The sequence below is a fragment of the Hipposideros armiger genome, unplaced genomic scaffold (genome assembly GCF_001890085.2).
Source record: "Hipposideros armiger isolate ML-2016 unplaced genomic scaffold, ASM189008v1 scaffold_171, whole genome shotgun sequence".
NCBI lineage: Eukaryota > Metazoa > Chordata > Mammalia > Chiroptera > Hipposideridae > Hipposideros > Hipposideros armiger.
Window position 1 is genome coordinate 2,644,921 of NW_017731521.1, and position 16,278 is coordinate 2,661,198.

General features: G+C 38.7%; 1 protein-coding gene across 1 annotated transcript in view; it reads right to left on the reverse strand.

Moving 5' to 3' along the window:
• DNAH11 (dynein axonemal heavy chain 11) overlaps nucleotides 1-16,278 on the reverse strand; it is a 307,848-nt gene that overhangs the window by 171,215 nt on the left and 120,355 nt on the right. Inside the window, exons 38-42 of the mRNA XM_019651988.1 lie at nucleotides 14,761-14,893; nucleotides 12,801-12,928; nucleotides 11,076-11,224; nucleotides 5,771-5,921; nucleotides 2,793-2,924 (exon numbers count right to left, since the gene is read on the reverse strand). Coding sequence (XP_019507533.1) covers nucleotides 2,793-2,924; nucleotides 5,771-5,921; nucleotides 11,076-11,224; nucleotides 12,801-12,928; nucleotides 14,761-14,893 — 693 coding nt within the window. The remainder of the gene's footprint in view (nucleotides 1-2,792; nucleotides 2,925-5,770; nucleotides 5,922-11,075; nucleotides 11,225-12,800; nucleotides 12,929-14,760; nucleotides 14,894-16,278) is intronic.

The following is a 16,278-nucleotide window of genomic DNA, read 5'->3' on the forward strand; positions in this document are numbered from 1 at the left end:
GGGGGGAGGTGGGAGGAAGAAGTGGGGAGAGACAGAGCCAGAGCCAGAGGCCTTGTAAATAGTATTGCAATTTTTAACTTTATCTTTAAAGTAATAGGAATCCGTTTAAGTGTTTTAAATTCTGGAGTATATAATTCAACTTATATTTTAGAAAACCACTCTGGCTGCTGAGTGGATAAAGGACAATGGGGCAAGTATAGAAGTGGAAAGACCAGTGACAACGTTACTTCAAAAGCCAAGTGAGACATGATCATGGCAGTTGATGGGGGCTCAGGGAGAGTTGACATAAGTCCTATTTCAGAAATTGTTTGCAATGGCCTGGACTAAGAACACAGGTCCTAAGTTGGTTTGGTGCAGTGTGAACCTGGCTCAGACATTAGCTGTGTGTCCTCAAGCAGGCAAATGTATCTAAGTTCCAGTTCCTTTTTGTAAAGGAAGGAGGACAGTTGTACCCATACATACAGGGTCTTTTTTTTTTTTTTTAAGTTTCATTCCTTGCAGATAGTAGGCACTCAAATTGGTTGTCCTGAGAATATTTCTTGTGTCTGTTTCATTCACGTTTCCAACTTCATAGCCTCCCTTTTGAATGCTTCATAGTTAGACCCCTTTTGACAATTCAAAGATGATGATGATGATGTTGACTGTTAATTAGGGAGGAAGTGTCTGGGACAGGAAGGTGACTGTAGTGATGCCCAGCTTATAGCTTGAAGGCTGTCATATTTGGAAACTGGAAAGATGAAAAGAGAATCTTCTGGAAGGAAAGTGAGGTATTATGATCAGGAGCAGAAAGAGCTCAGCTGTCAACATCACACTCATGTGATTTCCCCTGGCTTTACAGTCCTAGAAAAGGAAAAGCCTTGAGGGGGGGAGAGACACTGAAAAGAAAACCATGGGGGGCTGAGCAGAGGGGGAGATTCTATATGTGGCCTCTGCAAAGAAGAAATCTACATGTTGTAAATGGCGCTTTTGAGAAAAACCACATGAAGTCACCCAACACTGATTTTTGACTCTCACTTGAAGCTAAGGGCTGTTAATCTTTAGCAAGCTCTTGGAGATTAAAGAAAGAAATGTGGCTCCTAAGAAGGGTCAAAGTAAGACCTAGGAGGCCAAGTGAACACCAAATTTATTTATAGATATGATTTATGGTAACCTAGTGACAAGAAGCAGAACTGGGTCACAGGTTATGGCAACCATGTAGTTTAGGACCTACAGTGAGTAAACCAATGGAAATATGGGTGACTCTTGGCTGTGATGCTTTCCAACTTAGATTCCCTGTTTACATCTGGAACTACTTGGGGAAGCCTGGAAAATGTGTGCCATCTATTTTTAATTCAAAGATGGAGGGGTACCATCAAAGCACTATGACCATGAGCGATCCTGAGTCCCCTAGAAAGCGTGGCATTTGAAGACGTGCATGGGTGGGAATCCTGATGTCATTTCCTATCAGTGTCACCTTGGCCAAGTGACTTCACCTCTCTGAGCTTTCTGTTATCTGCACAATGAGGATACCTTAAAGAACTCTTGTCAAGATTACATGAGAAAATCTATACAGAGGTGCATAGTGGAAATCAGATGTGCAAATTTCTCAAGTTGAAAAACTCCCACTTTGTACTTTGGCAAGTCTTAGCAGTGTGAGTGAGTGAGTGATTGTGAGTGTGTGTGTGAGTGTGAGTGTGTGTGTGTGTGTGTACGCGCATACACTTGTACGAGTTCTTGTCTCAAGTGTTTGCCCAAAAGACATCAGAAGCCACACGTGGGGTATGCAAGAAGGCTGTGCAGACATGATAGCTTCACTTGAGGCTGAAGGAAAGGCCAATGGGAAGGAATTGGCCTGGGGTTGACTATAACCCTGGAAATCATGTGTGAGACTGATTGGAGGTACGAAGAAACTAGAGACAGAGAAACCAATTTGGCTATGGACTCAACTGTGTGCCCCCCAAAATTCATATGTTGCAGCTCTAATCCCCAATGTGATGGTAATTGGATGTGGGGCCTTTGGGAAATAAGTTCAGGTGAGGTCATGAGGGTAGAAACCTCTTGATGGGATTAATGCCTTAGAAGAAGGGACACCAGAAACCTTTTCATCTTTCTCGCTCCGCCATGAGAGGACACAGGCCAGGAAGAGGGTCCTCACTAGAACTTGACCATGCTGGCATCCTGACCTTGGACTCCCAGCCTCAAGAACTGAGAGAAGTTAAATTTCCATTGGTTAAGCCAACCAGTGAATGGTATTTTGTTATGGTAGCCCGAGCTAAGATACTGTGACAGCCCAGGACAATCTAAAGACACTCCTGAATTAAGGCTGTAGGGATGAAAAAGAGGGGACAGATTAAATGGCTATTTTGTAATGGACACTGAAATAATCTGATGACCATCGGACACACCAATAAGGAAGAGTAATATCTCCCAAGTTTTAAACTGGAACAACTGGGAGGATTTTGAGTATCCCTGAAGAAAGAAAAAAAAAGCAAGAGCCAAGCTGGGGGGTGGGCTGATAAGAGGTGTCTTGGGCACACTGGGGGTGACTTGCCTATGGAACGGCATGATGCTGGCACTGCTCTAGAGGCAGGTGGAGGAAACACAGGACCTTGAGCTCAAAAGGAAGGACTGGGGGAAGGCTATGGATGTGGCATTGTCAGCCAAGGTTAGAACAATTAGCCTGGATGAGCTGGACAATGTACAGGCTTAGGAGGAAGCAAGGATGGGTTATGATAATGTAAAAACATAGGGATCACATATTATAATATTCCCCCCAAAATAATGCTGGTTCTGTAAACTATTTCTAAACATACCTGATCTTGTAGCAGAGTGCTTCCAAATGCCCAGATACAAGCAAAGACAAAATAGACTTCATAAACTTCCTTTGGGCTGTCAGAAGGTACATTTTCAGGAGTCAACAAACATTCCAGAAGAACGCAAATAGTCTAAAGAACAAGAAATAGCCATTCATTTAGGGCAACATTTTTGTTTTGTTTTTTAAATAGTGGAGTACGTCCACAGAACTTACTAACAAATCCACTTTACTCTTAGGAGATTATATAATTTTTCCCAACTCTGTGATTTGCTGCATTGGAGGAGATAAAAATTACTGCCTTGGGTTTCTGTGTCAATGGAAAACCTTTGCCACTTTTAACCAAACTGAGCTTCTGAATGATGACAAACAATTAAAAAACATTAAAATCTTAAATTATCTAATTAATTACTGTAAAAACAGGAAATACATATAAGCTAAAAAAAATAATAATGGGGATATAGCTATGCTCTTTTGATAAACAGGGAGTCAGACCACACATAGTACTCTACAGTCCACCTTCTCACTTAAAAACAAACTGAAGACATCTTTCCATACCGGTACGTGTGGCCCTATAACATCACTGGGCGTGAATGAATAAGATACACTGTGTGGAAAGGCTGATTTAACTATTGCCCTCTTGTTGGACATTTAGATAACCCACTTTCCCTCAGTGCTTTGGCAGCTGTTTTTCCCACCTGTTGTTATAAATTTAGAAAGTTGGACTGGTAGCCTTAGCCTGGGGCATTTTTTTGGACACCAGACTAAGTTTAGCCTTGGAAGAAATGCTCTTCAGGAACTTGCTCTTCATAGCATCCAGGTGAAACGGCAATGTGCTCTGTTGGTCTGAACATACCCTGTGTTCAGGGCTATCAGATCAATAATGAGGGGAGCATGGCTGCTGCAAAGGCCTTTGCCGTATGAAATCATAACCAGTAGTAAACACATTTTTGAGCTAGTTCTCTAAAGTACAAAAATAAGTGTCATTGATTAGCACGGTCACGGACCCTCAAAACTCATGATACCCTCCCCCCAGTTTTTGGAGGCAGCAACAGATTTTTATCACCATAATATATACACAGCAGAGCAAACTATAACAAAGTACATCAGGATTATCTGCACACCCTTCCTCTCAGCCATGAAACATGGGGAAAATTCATGGTAACATGGACAATGGGTCCTGGAAACAGTATGGAAATGCTTTTACTTGAAATAGTTGAACACCTCTTACTTTTTTTATCTTCTTTCTTGATGTCTGGTATTTTTATATTGTGCCATGTTTGCCAATTTGAAATCATCTTCCAATAGAATAAAACTCACCAACTAAAACTTTGACACTCTGCTATTTCTGAATAGAAACCATCTTGGTCTAAGGAACTGTTCGAATCAAAACAAAAAAGACTGAAAGGTCTCAATGTTAAGTTATCCATTGAATGGAACTCTAGTAAAGTCTATGATTTCTCTATTTTCTCCCAAACACAGTATTTGGAAAACATTTTAAGCTCTGTGTCGGCAATTAATACAATCATGCTTTGGTGCATATTCTGAATGCATTAATACATATTACCAAACTTAACGCAAAGAAGTTGCATATATTGGAAAACAGAGTACATTAATTTCTTAAAGTAGTCATTTTAAGCTATTCTCTTTTATACTCTTTTATGCCTCAAATTCCTTTCCTTATAAGTAATCACAGAAAAGAGACTACTGTATAAAAGAGTGAAAGAGAAGCTAAGGATAAAATGCTATTTCTGAATACTGCAAAAGGAGGAAGTGAGAGCAAAAGTCATATTAATTCCTACTGACCTATTTTCACACTACTCTTGAATGAAAAAGTTCACACCATAGAGAATCACACAAATACACAAGTCAACTTGAGAAAGAACATGACCATGCTTTTTGCAAGTATTATACCAGAGGAAGTCTAATTAGGCTAACCACATAATTAATTCATTATGAATAAATTCAGACCTGCTTTCAGAAATAAATTATACCTCAGATAATTACTGTTGAAGACTATCGTTTACTTAATTGCTGTGTGAATTATCCAAAAACCTGAACTTTCTCTTCTTATTATGCGTGTGACTATTTCTAATTGAGCTTCAAACAAATTTGGTAACATAGTAACTTAATGGTAACAAAGTACCTTGAAACCAATTTTGCTCCTACAGAAAAAAAGGGTTCTAATTGTAAACCGTTTGTGAAGTTTTATACTTGTAAAGGCTGGGGATATTTCTTCTTCATGCTGAGATTAAGATCACAACCTTCATTGCTGTAAATTGTTTTCATTCACTTCCATGACAAGGGGATCATATATCCCCTTCGCTCTCACCATCTGTCTCACAATGAGTATTTGAAACAAAAATTTGTCCCAGGAATATTATGAACTCTCCATTTAGACTGACCTGACTTTAGGAATATTTTGGGGAGGGGAAGAAAGAAACGGAGGGGGAAGTGGACGGTTTGTGGGTGGTGGCACTTATGTGGTAGAGTTCAGAGGCTTTCTCTTACTCGCTGGTCATCATCTTTAACTGCATGAATTTATTGTATTCACTAAAACATACTGAGCACCAGTTTATTAGGTGACAGAAAAATAAACAAAGCTGCTAACGACTTTGTTCTTATTTTATTCAAATATATTTGGGAGGAACACATAATTCAATAAAGACACATTCGGTAGCTACTATCTGCTAAAAACTATATAAATCTCTGGGGATATAAAAATGAATAAAAGCTAGCTTCAGCCCTCCAGTTCACAACCTTGTGAAAGAGGCCACAAATGACCATAGCATGTGATGGGTGTGTGATAGGGGTTTGCAAAAAACACTGGTGAACATTCGGGCTAGAGGACCAGGGTTGGAAAAACCGAACAACTCCAGAAATCTTTACACCTTCTTGAGCAAGCAAAATCTGTTGTCTTGATCGAGCCACATGACCCTATCAGGATTAGAATGTCACACGGTGTAACCGAAGACATACCTGCACCAAGCTGTTCTCTGGAATTGAAGTGATGGTTTTAAAGCTTGTTCTCAGCTTATCCAAGCATGCAGGAATGTATTTATCAAAAAGAATTGTTAAATTGGCCTTTTCTGATTGATGCTGCCTTCTGTCTATCCAACTGGCCACATACCTGCACAAGAGCACAGAAAAGCTTTTACTGAATGCTGGGCTTGAAAAGCAGAACTCCACCAGCCCAAAAGCGTCTTCCTTCCACGCAGCATGGTGCAACACTTCAGGAGCATGTTTAGCAAGTTCATTCTATTCCTCAAACTGCAAATATTTTTAAATGACCCTTTAAAACCTTCTTTTAATGGCCATTTTTACCTTAATGAAAAGAATGTGAAAGAAACTCCTAATAGCATTTAGAAGCCAAACATAATAGGGTATAAGTAGGCCATTACTGAGCATTTATAAGGAAGTACAGTTTGTCATTTCCTAGAGGACTGAAACCATTCTCATAGTGTAGGCCTTATTTATGAAAACAGCTTGGGATTTTTCTGGATTAATCTTGGCATCATTTATTTAGTAATGAGACGTCAGTTACAAATAAAAAGGTGAAAATTCCATAGAGGCTATTTCAAAGTCCCCCTTTTCCCACTGGACTGAATGGAATGCCTTTCTCTATCATTATTTACATGCTAAGTAATATATAGTTTGGTACATCCCATTTTCAGTGTTACGTTCCCTGTAAATAATTTTAATTTAAATAATTATGAATACATTTAAATAATTCTTTGCCTACATGTTTTTCCCTTTCTATACATTTTCATTCCTTTCTACTAGAAAAAAAAACCACTAATAATTTCAGAAATTTTCTTCTAATCCCCCTGCCTTTCTCTATTCCTCATGATCTCAACAGACATATACAAGTATGAACTATCCAGGATTCTTCCAGTAAATGTACTTAGAGCTCAGAATTAAAATAGTATTTGATTTCTACAGCAGTCATATGCTGTGATTTTAAGAATGTTGTTTGACCTGATATGTGCCATATCTGCAAAGTGTGGACATAAATTTATGTTTTGAAATAGCTCAGTGAGTTTTAACAAAAATATCCTAAGAAGCTTAAGTGACATGGCACTATCTTTACTCCTTATATGGAACCCTACAGAGATACTATAAACATAGTATTTCATAATACCTTCTATCTACAGTATCGTATCCATGCTCACAATATAGAGTAAGAAAATACATTTCCTGGTTCTGTTCATGGAAAAGGCCCAGAAGCAATGATATACCAGTGGCAATGAGCACACCTAGCATCCCTATCTTGGATTCTAAACACCATCCCTTGTACAAAAAGTCATTTCTTCTGACTCCTTGGAGAAATGGATGAACCAGGCCTATGGTAAAGAAAGCCTCAGATAAGCCAGAACTATCTTGTTTAACCAGAAAGCAAAGTGCTCAAAGACTTAGGAGGACATGTACAAAAGAACACAGAAGGAGCTGGCTTGAATGGGCTCCTGCTGGTAAAACTGGGGACAATTGGAGCACACAAAAGAATAATGCGGGTAATGAATAATTTCCCATTAAGCGAAAAGAAAAGAAGCCATACATAGAAAATGATACTACCCAAAAAAGAAAGAAAAGGAAAGAGAAAGAAAGGAAAGGAGGGAGGGAGGAAAAGGAAACTTTTTTTACAGAAAAATGTCATCTAATATATGTAGATAGAAAGATTAAATTAGGAAATCACCCCTTCAGCCATTCTTCAAGACATCTATCTGGCTGTTCTCTTCAAAACTGTAAATGTCATGAAAGAAAGAGGTGGGGGAATGTTCTAGATTAAGGAAGATAATAGAGACAGGTAGATGCAATGCATGATCCTTGTTTTGACACCTGATTTTTAAAAAAATCTACAGAGAAAATTACTGGAGTGACTGGGAAAATTTGAAAAAAAATAACTAGAAAAAATTCAGATGATATTGTATCGAGGATAAATTTCTTAGGTATGTTAACTGGACTGTGTTCATGTAGAAGAACATCTTAATTCTTAGGAGACAAATAATGTACTTAGGGATGAAGTGTTTTAATGTCTCCAACTTACTTTGAAATAATTCAGCAAAATAAAAGTAGGAAATAAATGTGTCTCTCTATGCCTGTGTGAGAGGGAATATGTACAGCCAGAGAGAAAATAAATGTAGTAAAATGGCAACAACTGATGACTGTAGGAAAAGAGTGTATGGTTGTACAAGGTGCCACTACCTTTTCAACTTTCCTATAATTGTTAACACTTTCGAATTTAAAAATTAGGGGAAATCAAGAACTAAGATACTGGCTTTGTTACCATAGGCAGAAAGAATAGGGCTGTGGAGAGAGAGCAGAGAGAGGAAGGAGGAAGTAAGGGGAGACAAAGGAAGGAGGAGATGAGGTCATTTTTAAGAAAAGGTGCAGCTACCAGACTGGCCAGAACTAGATTCTGGTGACTGAGAACAGACCCAGATGGCCATCTTGCCCCTCCAAGGTGAACTACAGCTAATTGTAATGGATTATAATACTATTAGCATGTGGACAGGGAAAAATCTCCACCCCCTGTGTTGCCATGACAGTTCTGACAAGGGCCAAGTAAGGACAAGAGACCTTGGGAACTGTGAGTTTCACTACTGAAATGAGACCACACTTGCTGGGGGTGAGGGGTCCCCTGAAGGAAATGGGGTGCAAGGGTTGCCTCTGCTGTCTTTATGGGGGAGTGGAGGGATACTGGAAATTCGCCTTCAGCTAGCCCCCAACCAAGAGAAGCGTCCTAGGAGGTAGAATCCTTGCTGGGGAAAGGACCCAGAAGCCCAGGGAGGATTCTCCATTTTAGACTTTTACAAATCACTCCTTCCCCTGCCAAGTCCAATAACGCTTTGTTAGACACAAAAGCCTAGGCATGCTTCTCCTTTGCTGGAGAGTTGAGAGATGAGGCTTGTGGTGAACAAATCATACACAGGAAAAGGAGCCCGGAGAAGCACATCTGTCAGGCGGCTGGCGGGGAACAGAGGTCACCCAGCAGTTTTTATTGACAAAGGTGTGGGCAGAGGGCAGGGACACTGGAAGGCAGAGTGCCGTGTCAGGGGGTAACTGAGGAACGGTTATTGTACCTGCATCTGCAGAGACAAGATGAAGGCCTACCAGAACCTGGAAGGAAAGAACCTTAGGGAGAGGTTGAAGAGGAGCTGTGACCTGCCGCTGAGGGACGCAGCCATCCTGATGTGACCCTGCAGGGAGGCGCCAGGGGAATAAATAGCCTGACCTCATCTCTTCTCTCCCTCTCATTCATCAGCCATTCCAGCCAGAAGCCAGAGGGCAAAGAGCCCAGCGATGAGGTCCGCGCAGGACAGGCTGCGGGGCACAGCGCCAGGTGGAGGGGTAAACAGAAGATACGTGACGCGGGAGCTCATGAGGCACAAGCGTGTGTTCACCTGCAGAGCTCTGACGTTTCTACAGTTTTCAGCGGGAAAGCTAGACGAGGTGACAAATGACCACCAGGATGGATTATGGAAAGTGTGAGCATGGAAAGAGTGGGCACAGTAAACTTGTTCAAAATCAAAGCATCACTACTGTTCATGCATGCATATCATATGATACAAACATACAGGTGTTCGCTAAGTGATATATTTATATATACATGTTTCATACAAGCTATTATTATTGTTTATTCACTTATTCAACAAATAGTGAGTTCTTAACATGTACAAGGTGCGAACAGGGTTCTGACCAACTATTGGGTTGTCGGAAAAGTCATGACGCATTTTTGCAACAAAAAACATAGAAAAAATATGTAATGATTTTTCCGACAACCCAATAAAAATGACACAGGTTTACAGGTGCTAATTTAATTATCTTTAAATCTGCCTAATTAGCTTTAAACTTAATAGCTAACACTGTCTTCAAATGGTCATATAAATTTTTAGTTTTTCTTAAAACTAAGATGAAAAAGAGAAATATTCACAACATCATCATCAATGACAAAACCAAACAACTAGATTTTAAAATTGGCAAAGGACCGAAATAAGCATTTCTCCAAGGAAAAGATAAAAATGGCCAATAAGCACATAAAAAAAATGCTCAACATTAAAAATCATTAGGGAAACACAAATCAAAACCAGAATGATATACCATTTCATACCCATTAGGATGGCTATTATAAAAAACAGAGAAAATAACAAGTGATGGTGAGGATGTGTGGAAATTGGACCCTCGCGCAACTGTTGGTGGGAATATACGTAGGGCACTCATGATGAAAAACACTGTGGTTCCTCTTAAAAACAAAAAGTAGAATTACCATATGATCCAGCAATTCCACTTATGGGTATATATATCCAAAATAACTGAAAGCAGGGACTCAAAGAGATATTTGTGTGCCTGTGTTCATAGAAGCATTATTCACAAGTCAAAATATGGAAACAGCCCATATGTCTGTCTTCGGATGAATGAATAAACAAAACGTGGTACATGCATGCAACGGAACATCATTCAGCCTTAAAAAGGAAGGAAATTCTGGCACATATTACAACATGGATGAACTTTGAAGACATTATGCTAAGTGAATAAGCCCATCACAAAAGGACACTTACTGTCTGATTCTATTTATAAGAGGCACATATTCAAATTCATAGAGAAAGAAAGTAGGAAGGGGCTAGGGCAGGGGAAACTGGGGAGTTATTGTTTAGTGGGCATGGGGCTTCAGTTTGGAAAATGAAAAATTATGAAGATGGATAGTGGTGGTGGTTGTACAACAATGTTGAATGGACTTAATGCCACTGGACTTAATGTACAATTAGAAATGGTTAAAATGATAAATTTTATATTATGTGTATTCTACCACAATTTTTATTTATTTTTCAATTAGAGTTGACATTCAATATTATTTTATGTTAATTTCAGGTGTACAGCACAGTGAGTGGTTAGACATTTATGTAATTTATGAAGTGATCCCCCTGATAAATCTGGTACCCATCTGACACCGTACATAGTTATTACAATATTATTGACTACATTCCCTGTGCTTTACTTCACATCCCTATGACTATTTTGTAACTACCAATTTGTACTTCTAAATCCTTTCACCTTTTTCACCCTGTCCCCAGATCCCCTCCCCTCTGGCAACCATCAGTTTCTTTTCTGTATCTATGAGTCTGTTTCTGTTTTGTTTATTTTGTTCTTCAGAGTCCACATACAAGTGAAATTACATGGTATTTGTCTTTCTCTGACTTATTTCACTTAGCATAATACCCTCTAGGTATATCCATGTTGTTGCAAATTATTTTACCACAATTTAAAAAAAAAAAAAAACAATACTCACGGGTTCCAGCCCAGATCTTGTGGGTTCACATACAGAATACCAGCTCTGGACACAGTAGCTGGGGTTGCTGTCCGTAAGTGATGAATTTCAAAGAGCAGCCTCATGGAGGGAGTAAGGGCTACGCGCTCGTTGCTGGCCAAGGTCAGCACCTGGACAGAGCAACACAGCATACCTGTCATTCCAGAGCTAAGGCAATGCTGCCAATTTACCAAAATACAAAGTATTGGGTTGTCGGGAAAGTCATGACGAATTCTCAGTGCATCCCTGAGGGGAGCTCACTGACCCTTGAGAAATGCTTTCACCAACATGGACTCATTCATGCCAACCTTTAAATAACTGTAATTATTACTAAATATAAGACATTTGTTCTGAGAGCTGATTACATGAAAAGGCCTGAATACCACAAAAAATAAACTTTCTTTAGAATCTGAAATACCACAATTATCAATTGTCCTATAGAAACTCACACGAGTATAAAGATCTCAGACCTTTATTTGATGATGAACACTGTCTTAGTTCAGAAAGCAGTAATTACTGTTAATTTAAGGGGGTTACTAATTCTATTCTGTAGCAATGATGATTACTGATTTCTTTCTTCGGACCCTAATGATAGAGCTTGCGTTCCTTGAGTGGTGGCTCACAGACCTGTACCATCACCCTTTATTTTCACTGGGAATGCTGAATTAACCATAGCAAAATGCTTAGGAATGCATTTATACTCAATCGGTGGGCACAGGAACTACTGAATTTCAATAGCTAAACTTCACCAATTAACACAGGGCACAAACTCGGTCTTTTATTATCTCCGCGTTCTGTACTTAATCAAAGATGAGATGTAATAATTTATGCCTAACTGTCAGAAAATGGTAAGATGTGCATGAATTAAATTCTTGGAAACTTATCTCTTTTTAAAGGTGGTTAAATTTATACACACAAGAAAAATGTATTCACTTAAATTCTTTAACAGTGAAATTAAGAGAATTATCAGAAAAGTGCGACTTATCAAAATACAGAGGGTGTCAAAAAATGTATACACATTTTAAGAAATGAGAAAATTGCATTAAAATTTTAATACTCTATACATACCGGTAACAAAAGATGAATACAAGTCATGTTTGACTTCTGCAGTTACAAGAGGTGCTCAAAGTGGTTACCATCAGCATAATTTTAATACAGTTTTTTCCTTTCTTAAAATGTGTATACATTTTTTTGGCACCCTCTGTAGTAACTACATAAAGAACGTCAAGTTAATGATTAAGAACTAGTACAAGGGCCGGCTGAGTGGCTCAGTTGGTTAAGAGCTCGCTCAAGAGTTTGAGCTCTGAGCAACAGCGGTTCAAGTCCCGGCTCGAGCTGAGCAGCCGCTGAACTGCCAACAGGTGGCAGGATGGCTCAGCAAAAAAAAACCCAAAAAACAAAAAAACAAGAACTAGTACAGTAAAACCTTGGATTGCGAGTAACTTGGGTTGCAAGTGTTCCACAAGATGAGCAAATATTTCTATTAGGTTGGTGCAAAAGCAATTGCAGTTTTTGCCATTACTTTTGCACCAACTTAATAATACATTTTAACTTGGTAAATGAGCAATGTCTTGCAATACGAGTGGTTTATTTCTGGAACAAATTATACTCGCAAACAGAGGTATTACTGTATTAAAATCAACAAGTTGAATGGAACTCTTAATACAGTCCAGGTGTTAAGTTTCAGATTTAGCAATGACGTATTACCTTGTTATCATCCATGACAGTATTTAGTGATTCAATCCACATGGGATCAATATCTCCATCCAGGACTATCCATTTTGGTCCATCATGCATAAGATTTGCTTGTTCTCGCAGAAGGAATGAGAAGAGACCTATAAATTAAGAGTAAACAATCTTATATAACAGAGTCGAGTGCTGTTTATTTATAAAATAAATGTGTGTTATTTCTACTGGAAGTTCTTATAGTAAGTAAGTAAATTTGCTGTAAATTTGCTGCCTCTCTCTGGTGGACAATGTGTAATACCTTTCGAGCTATACCTAAGCTGCAGACCAAAGAGCAAGTTTCACTTCCATGAGAAAGTTCCTTAACTTCTCTGAGCTCCCTTCTGCATATGTCAAATAAAGACGATTGCACCTTCCTTGAAAAACAGTTGTGGGGACTTATAAAAGGTAACACACATGAAACTCAAAACTTACACCAAATGCAGACATTATCCTTTTTCATGCATATATTCAGTATTTATTTTAGGTCAAATATTAGTTTATTTCACCTTTCTCCATTTTTCTCTAACAATGTTCAAGTGACATAATTCTAAAGCTAAAGCATTAAAAAATGTTACACATTTCTTTGAGAAATTTGGCCATTGTCATTATCATTACTTCACAAGATGTATAAAAAACATTTTAAAGCCATAGTCCTTTTTGTTATTACTACATATCAAAGTATTGTGTGTGTTACATAGTGTATTTAAGAGTTGATTTTTTAAAACTCAAATATATAATATCCTGGTGAGAAAAACTGGTTTGATGCATGTTTGTGGAAGGTTTTGATTCCTCTGTGTTTTGTGGAAAAAAAAAAAAAAGATAAAAGGCTAAGAGTCTATTTTGACTGTCCCACAAATTAAGGGAAAGTATACATATAAGAAGATTGAGAATGATGAGGTGGGCTTGTAATACACAGGGTCATCAGGGAAATCTCGGATGTGGCATTTGACCAGACCAGACACTTCAGTAACATAAGAGAAGAAGCCATGCAGGTCTCTGTGGTGTTGCAGGTGGTGAGGACTTTAAGCGCAAAGGTTCTGTGATGGGAAGATACTTGGCATGTTCAAGAACAGCAAGGAGGCCAGAGCGTGCGGAATATAGTGAGCGAAGGGCAGAGTGCAGGAAATGAGGTCAGAAACGGGGAAGGATCCCTAATCAAATAGAACGTTGTAGGCCTTGGATAAAGGCTGGATTCTAAGACTGACAGACTACACTGGAAACTGGAAGCAGAGAAATTAACGTTTTCAAGCGCGTCCTCTGTCAGCTGTATGGAAAATGAACTACAAAGACCAGTGAGGGGGACTACTGCAGAGTACAGACAAGAGGCGATGGTGGCTTGGACTGATGTGGTAGCTGCAGAGAAGGGGAGGAATACTGGAATGCAATATGTATTTTAAAGGTAGAGCCTATAGAGTTTGCTGTGAGGTTGAATGTAGGTTGTAAAAGGGAGAAAGGACCCCAGGATGATCCCAAGGTTAGTGCATTTTCTGAAATGAGAAGTAATCACAGACTTTAACAAGGGAGTTTGCTTGTCTGCAGATACTTTCAGGGCAAGAAACATGTCTCATTGACTTTTGTCCCTGGCACCTACAATAGTGCCTTCCTCAAACTCAGTCAGTGTCTTGTATCAGGTACTTTACAAATGTTCCCTGAGCCATTATGTTGACTTCTTTCTGGGTTTTCTCGGATCCCTGATGTAACTGATATGGGATAAAATACACAGCTCTGAGCACAAACCTAATGAATGCAAATCGATCACTTATTCAAATTTAGCTTTAATTTATAGGTTATAAATACTGTTCAGAGCTGCTCTATCTCCAATAATGCCAACACAAACAGTAAATCTACAGCTATGGCTAAAATTGGCTTGAACTAAGAAATGGTTTCCTGGATAAAAAGTAGAAATTTTTTGCACTTCAAAAGGGGAAATACTACTTGCCATCTTTCCATTCTCGGGTAGCATGATGTATGAAACCAAAGAGTTCATCTGTTGTCACAGCTTTAGGATTTAAGTCATTCCAAGTGGGTTTTTGCTTCATGTTAACATATGTTCGGTTCAGTGTTCTCAAAATCTGAAGGGAAGAAGGGGAAAAAAAACTGAGGAATTGATAGTAATGTAAGCCAAGTGGAAAGCAAAAGATTGCAAAGGATTTTCCTCATTCATTATATAGTCCTAGATATTCTGTATTAACATTGAGTGTGGAAAAAAAATGTACACATGCACATTTTCATTACCATCTTGAAAAATTTAATCCTACAGTCCTTTAGGATCAGTTCACCTGATTCTTTGAACAATGTAGCCTAGAGAAAGTCACTCTATCATTTGGGATTTTCAACCATGTGCACAAAATGAAGGATTAAATGTAAAAATGTGTTCCTGTTCATGTTATTAAAGTCTACTCTACCTGTATTACTTAGATTGTTCTCAAAATTTAGCCTGCAAGAGAATCACTTATAGGGTGTTAAAACAGGTTCCTGGGCCCAAAGTTTCTAATTCAGTAGGTCTGGAGTGGGACTGATAATTTGCATTTCTAGTAAGGTTCCAGGAGGTGACTATGATGTGGTCTGGACATCTTTGAGACCTAGTGACCTAGAGCAATAGTTCTTAACAGCAGATTTCTTGACTCGGGGGAAGAGGGCATACTACTGGACATCTAGTGGGTAGAGGCCAGGGATGCTGCTAAACATTCTGCAATGCACAGGATAGCCCCCCACAGCAAAGAATTATCTGGTCCAGAATGTCAACTGTGCTGATATTCTGATCAGATAATTGAGGAAAAGAAGACCTGAGTAAGAATTCATAAGATAGATGCTTAACATGTGCCTGTTTAATTAACTGACACCTTAACCCAAATATCTGCCCCAACTATCCTTTTTGCTTTCTCCAAAAAGCCATGGCTTTAGATATTTAGCATCCTGATCTCACAGGGGTCTGAAGGACTGATAAACAACTGCCAAATACTTAGGAATAATGATTCATTAAATAACATAGCCCTGAGTTTTGGTGCTCCAGTTATAACAACTTAAGTAAAGGTTGAATAGAACAGAATCAGTGAAGACTAGATAAAAGAAACAAAATGCCTTAAGAATATTAAGCTTACATTTTTAGAAACCATTAATCTACTGAAAGTTATAGAATTTAATTTTATCCTTCCTTAAACCATGGCCCGCATCTGAAACTTACTCAAACAAAATAATTACAGGTCTCTCAGTTATCTACTTTAATATTTCAATTATTACATTTTTCACTAGAAAGATCCCCATACAGGGCCTCCCTTTACAATTGTTCCACTTTGGATCTGGATCTAAATACCACCAAGTTCTCTACACACCCATGCTCTATGCCCACTGATTATTTTTAGTCATTGGCTACTAAATATGTTTACATCCAAGCACCCTGAATTAAAATGCATGCAGCTCTGCATATACCATCTGCCAACCAAAAAAAATAAGTATG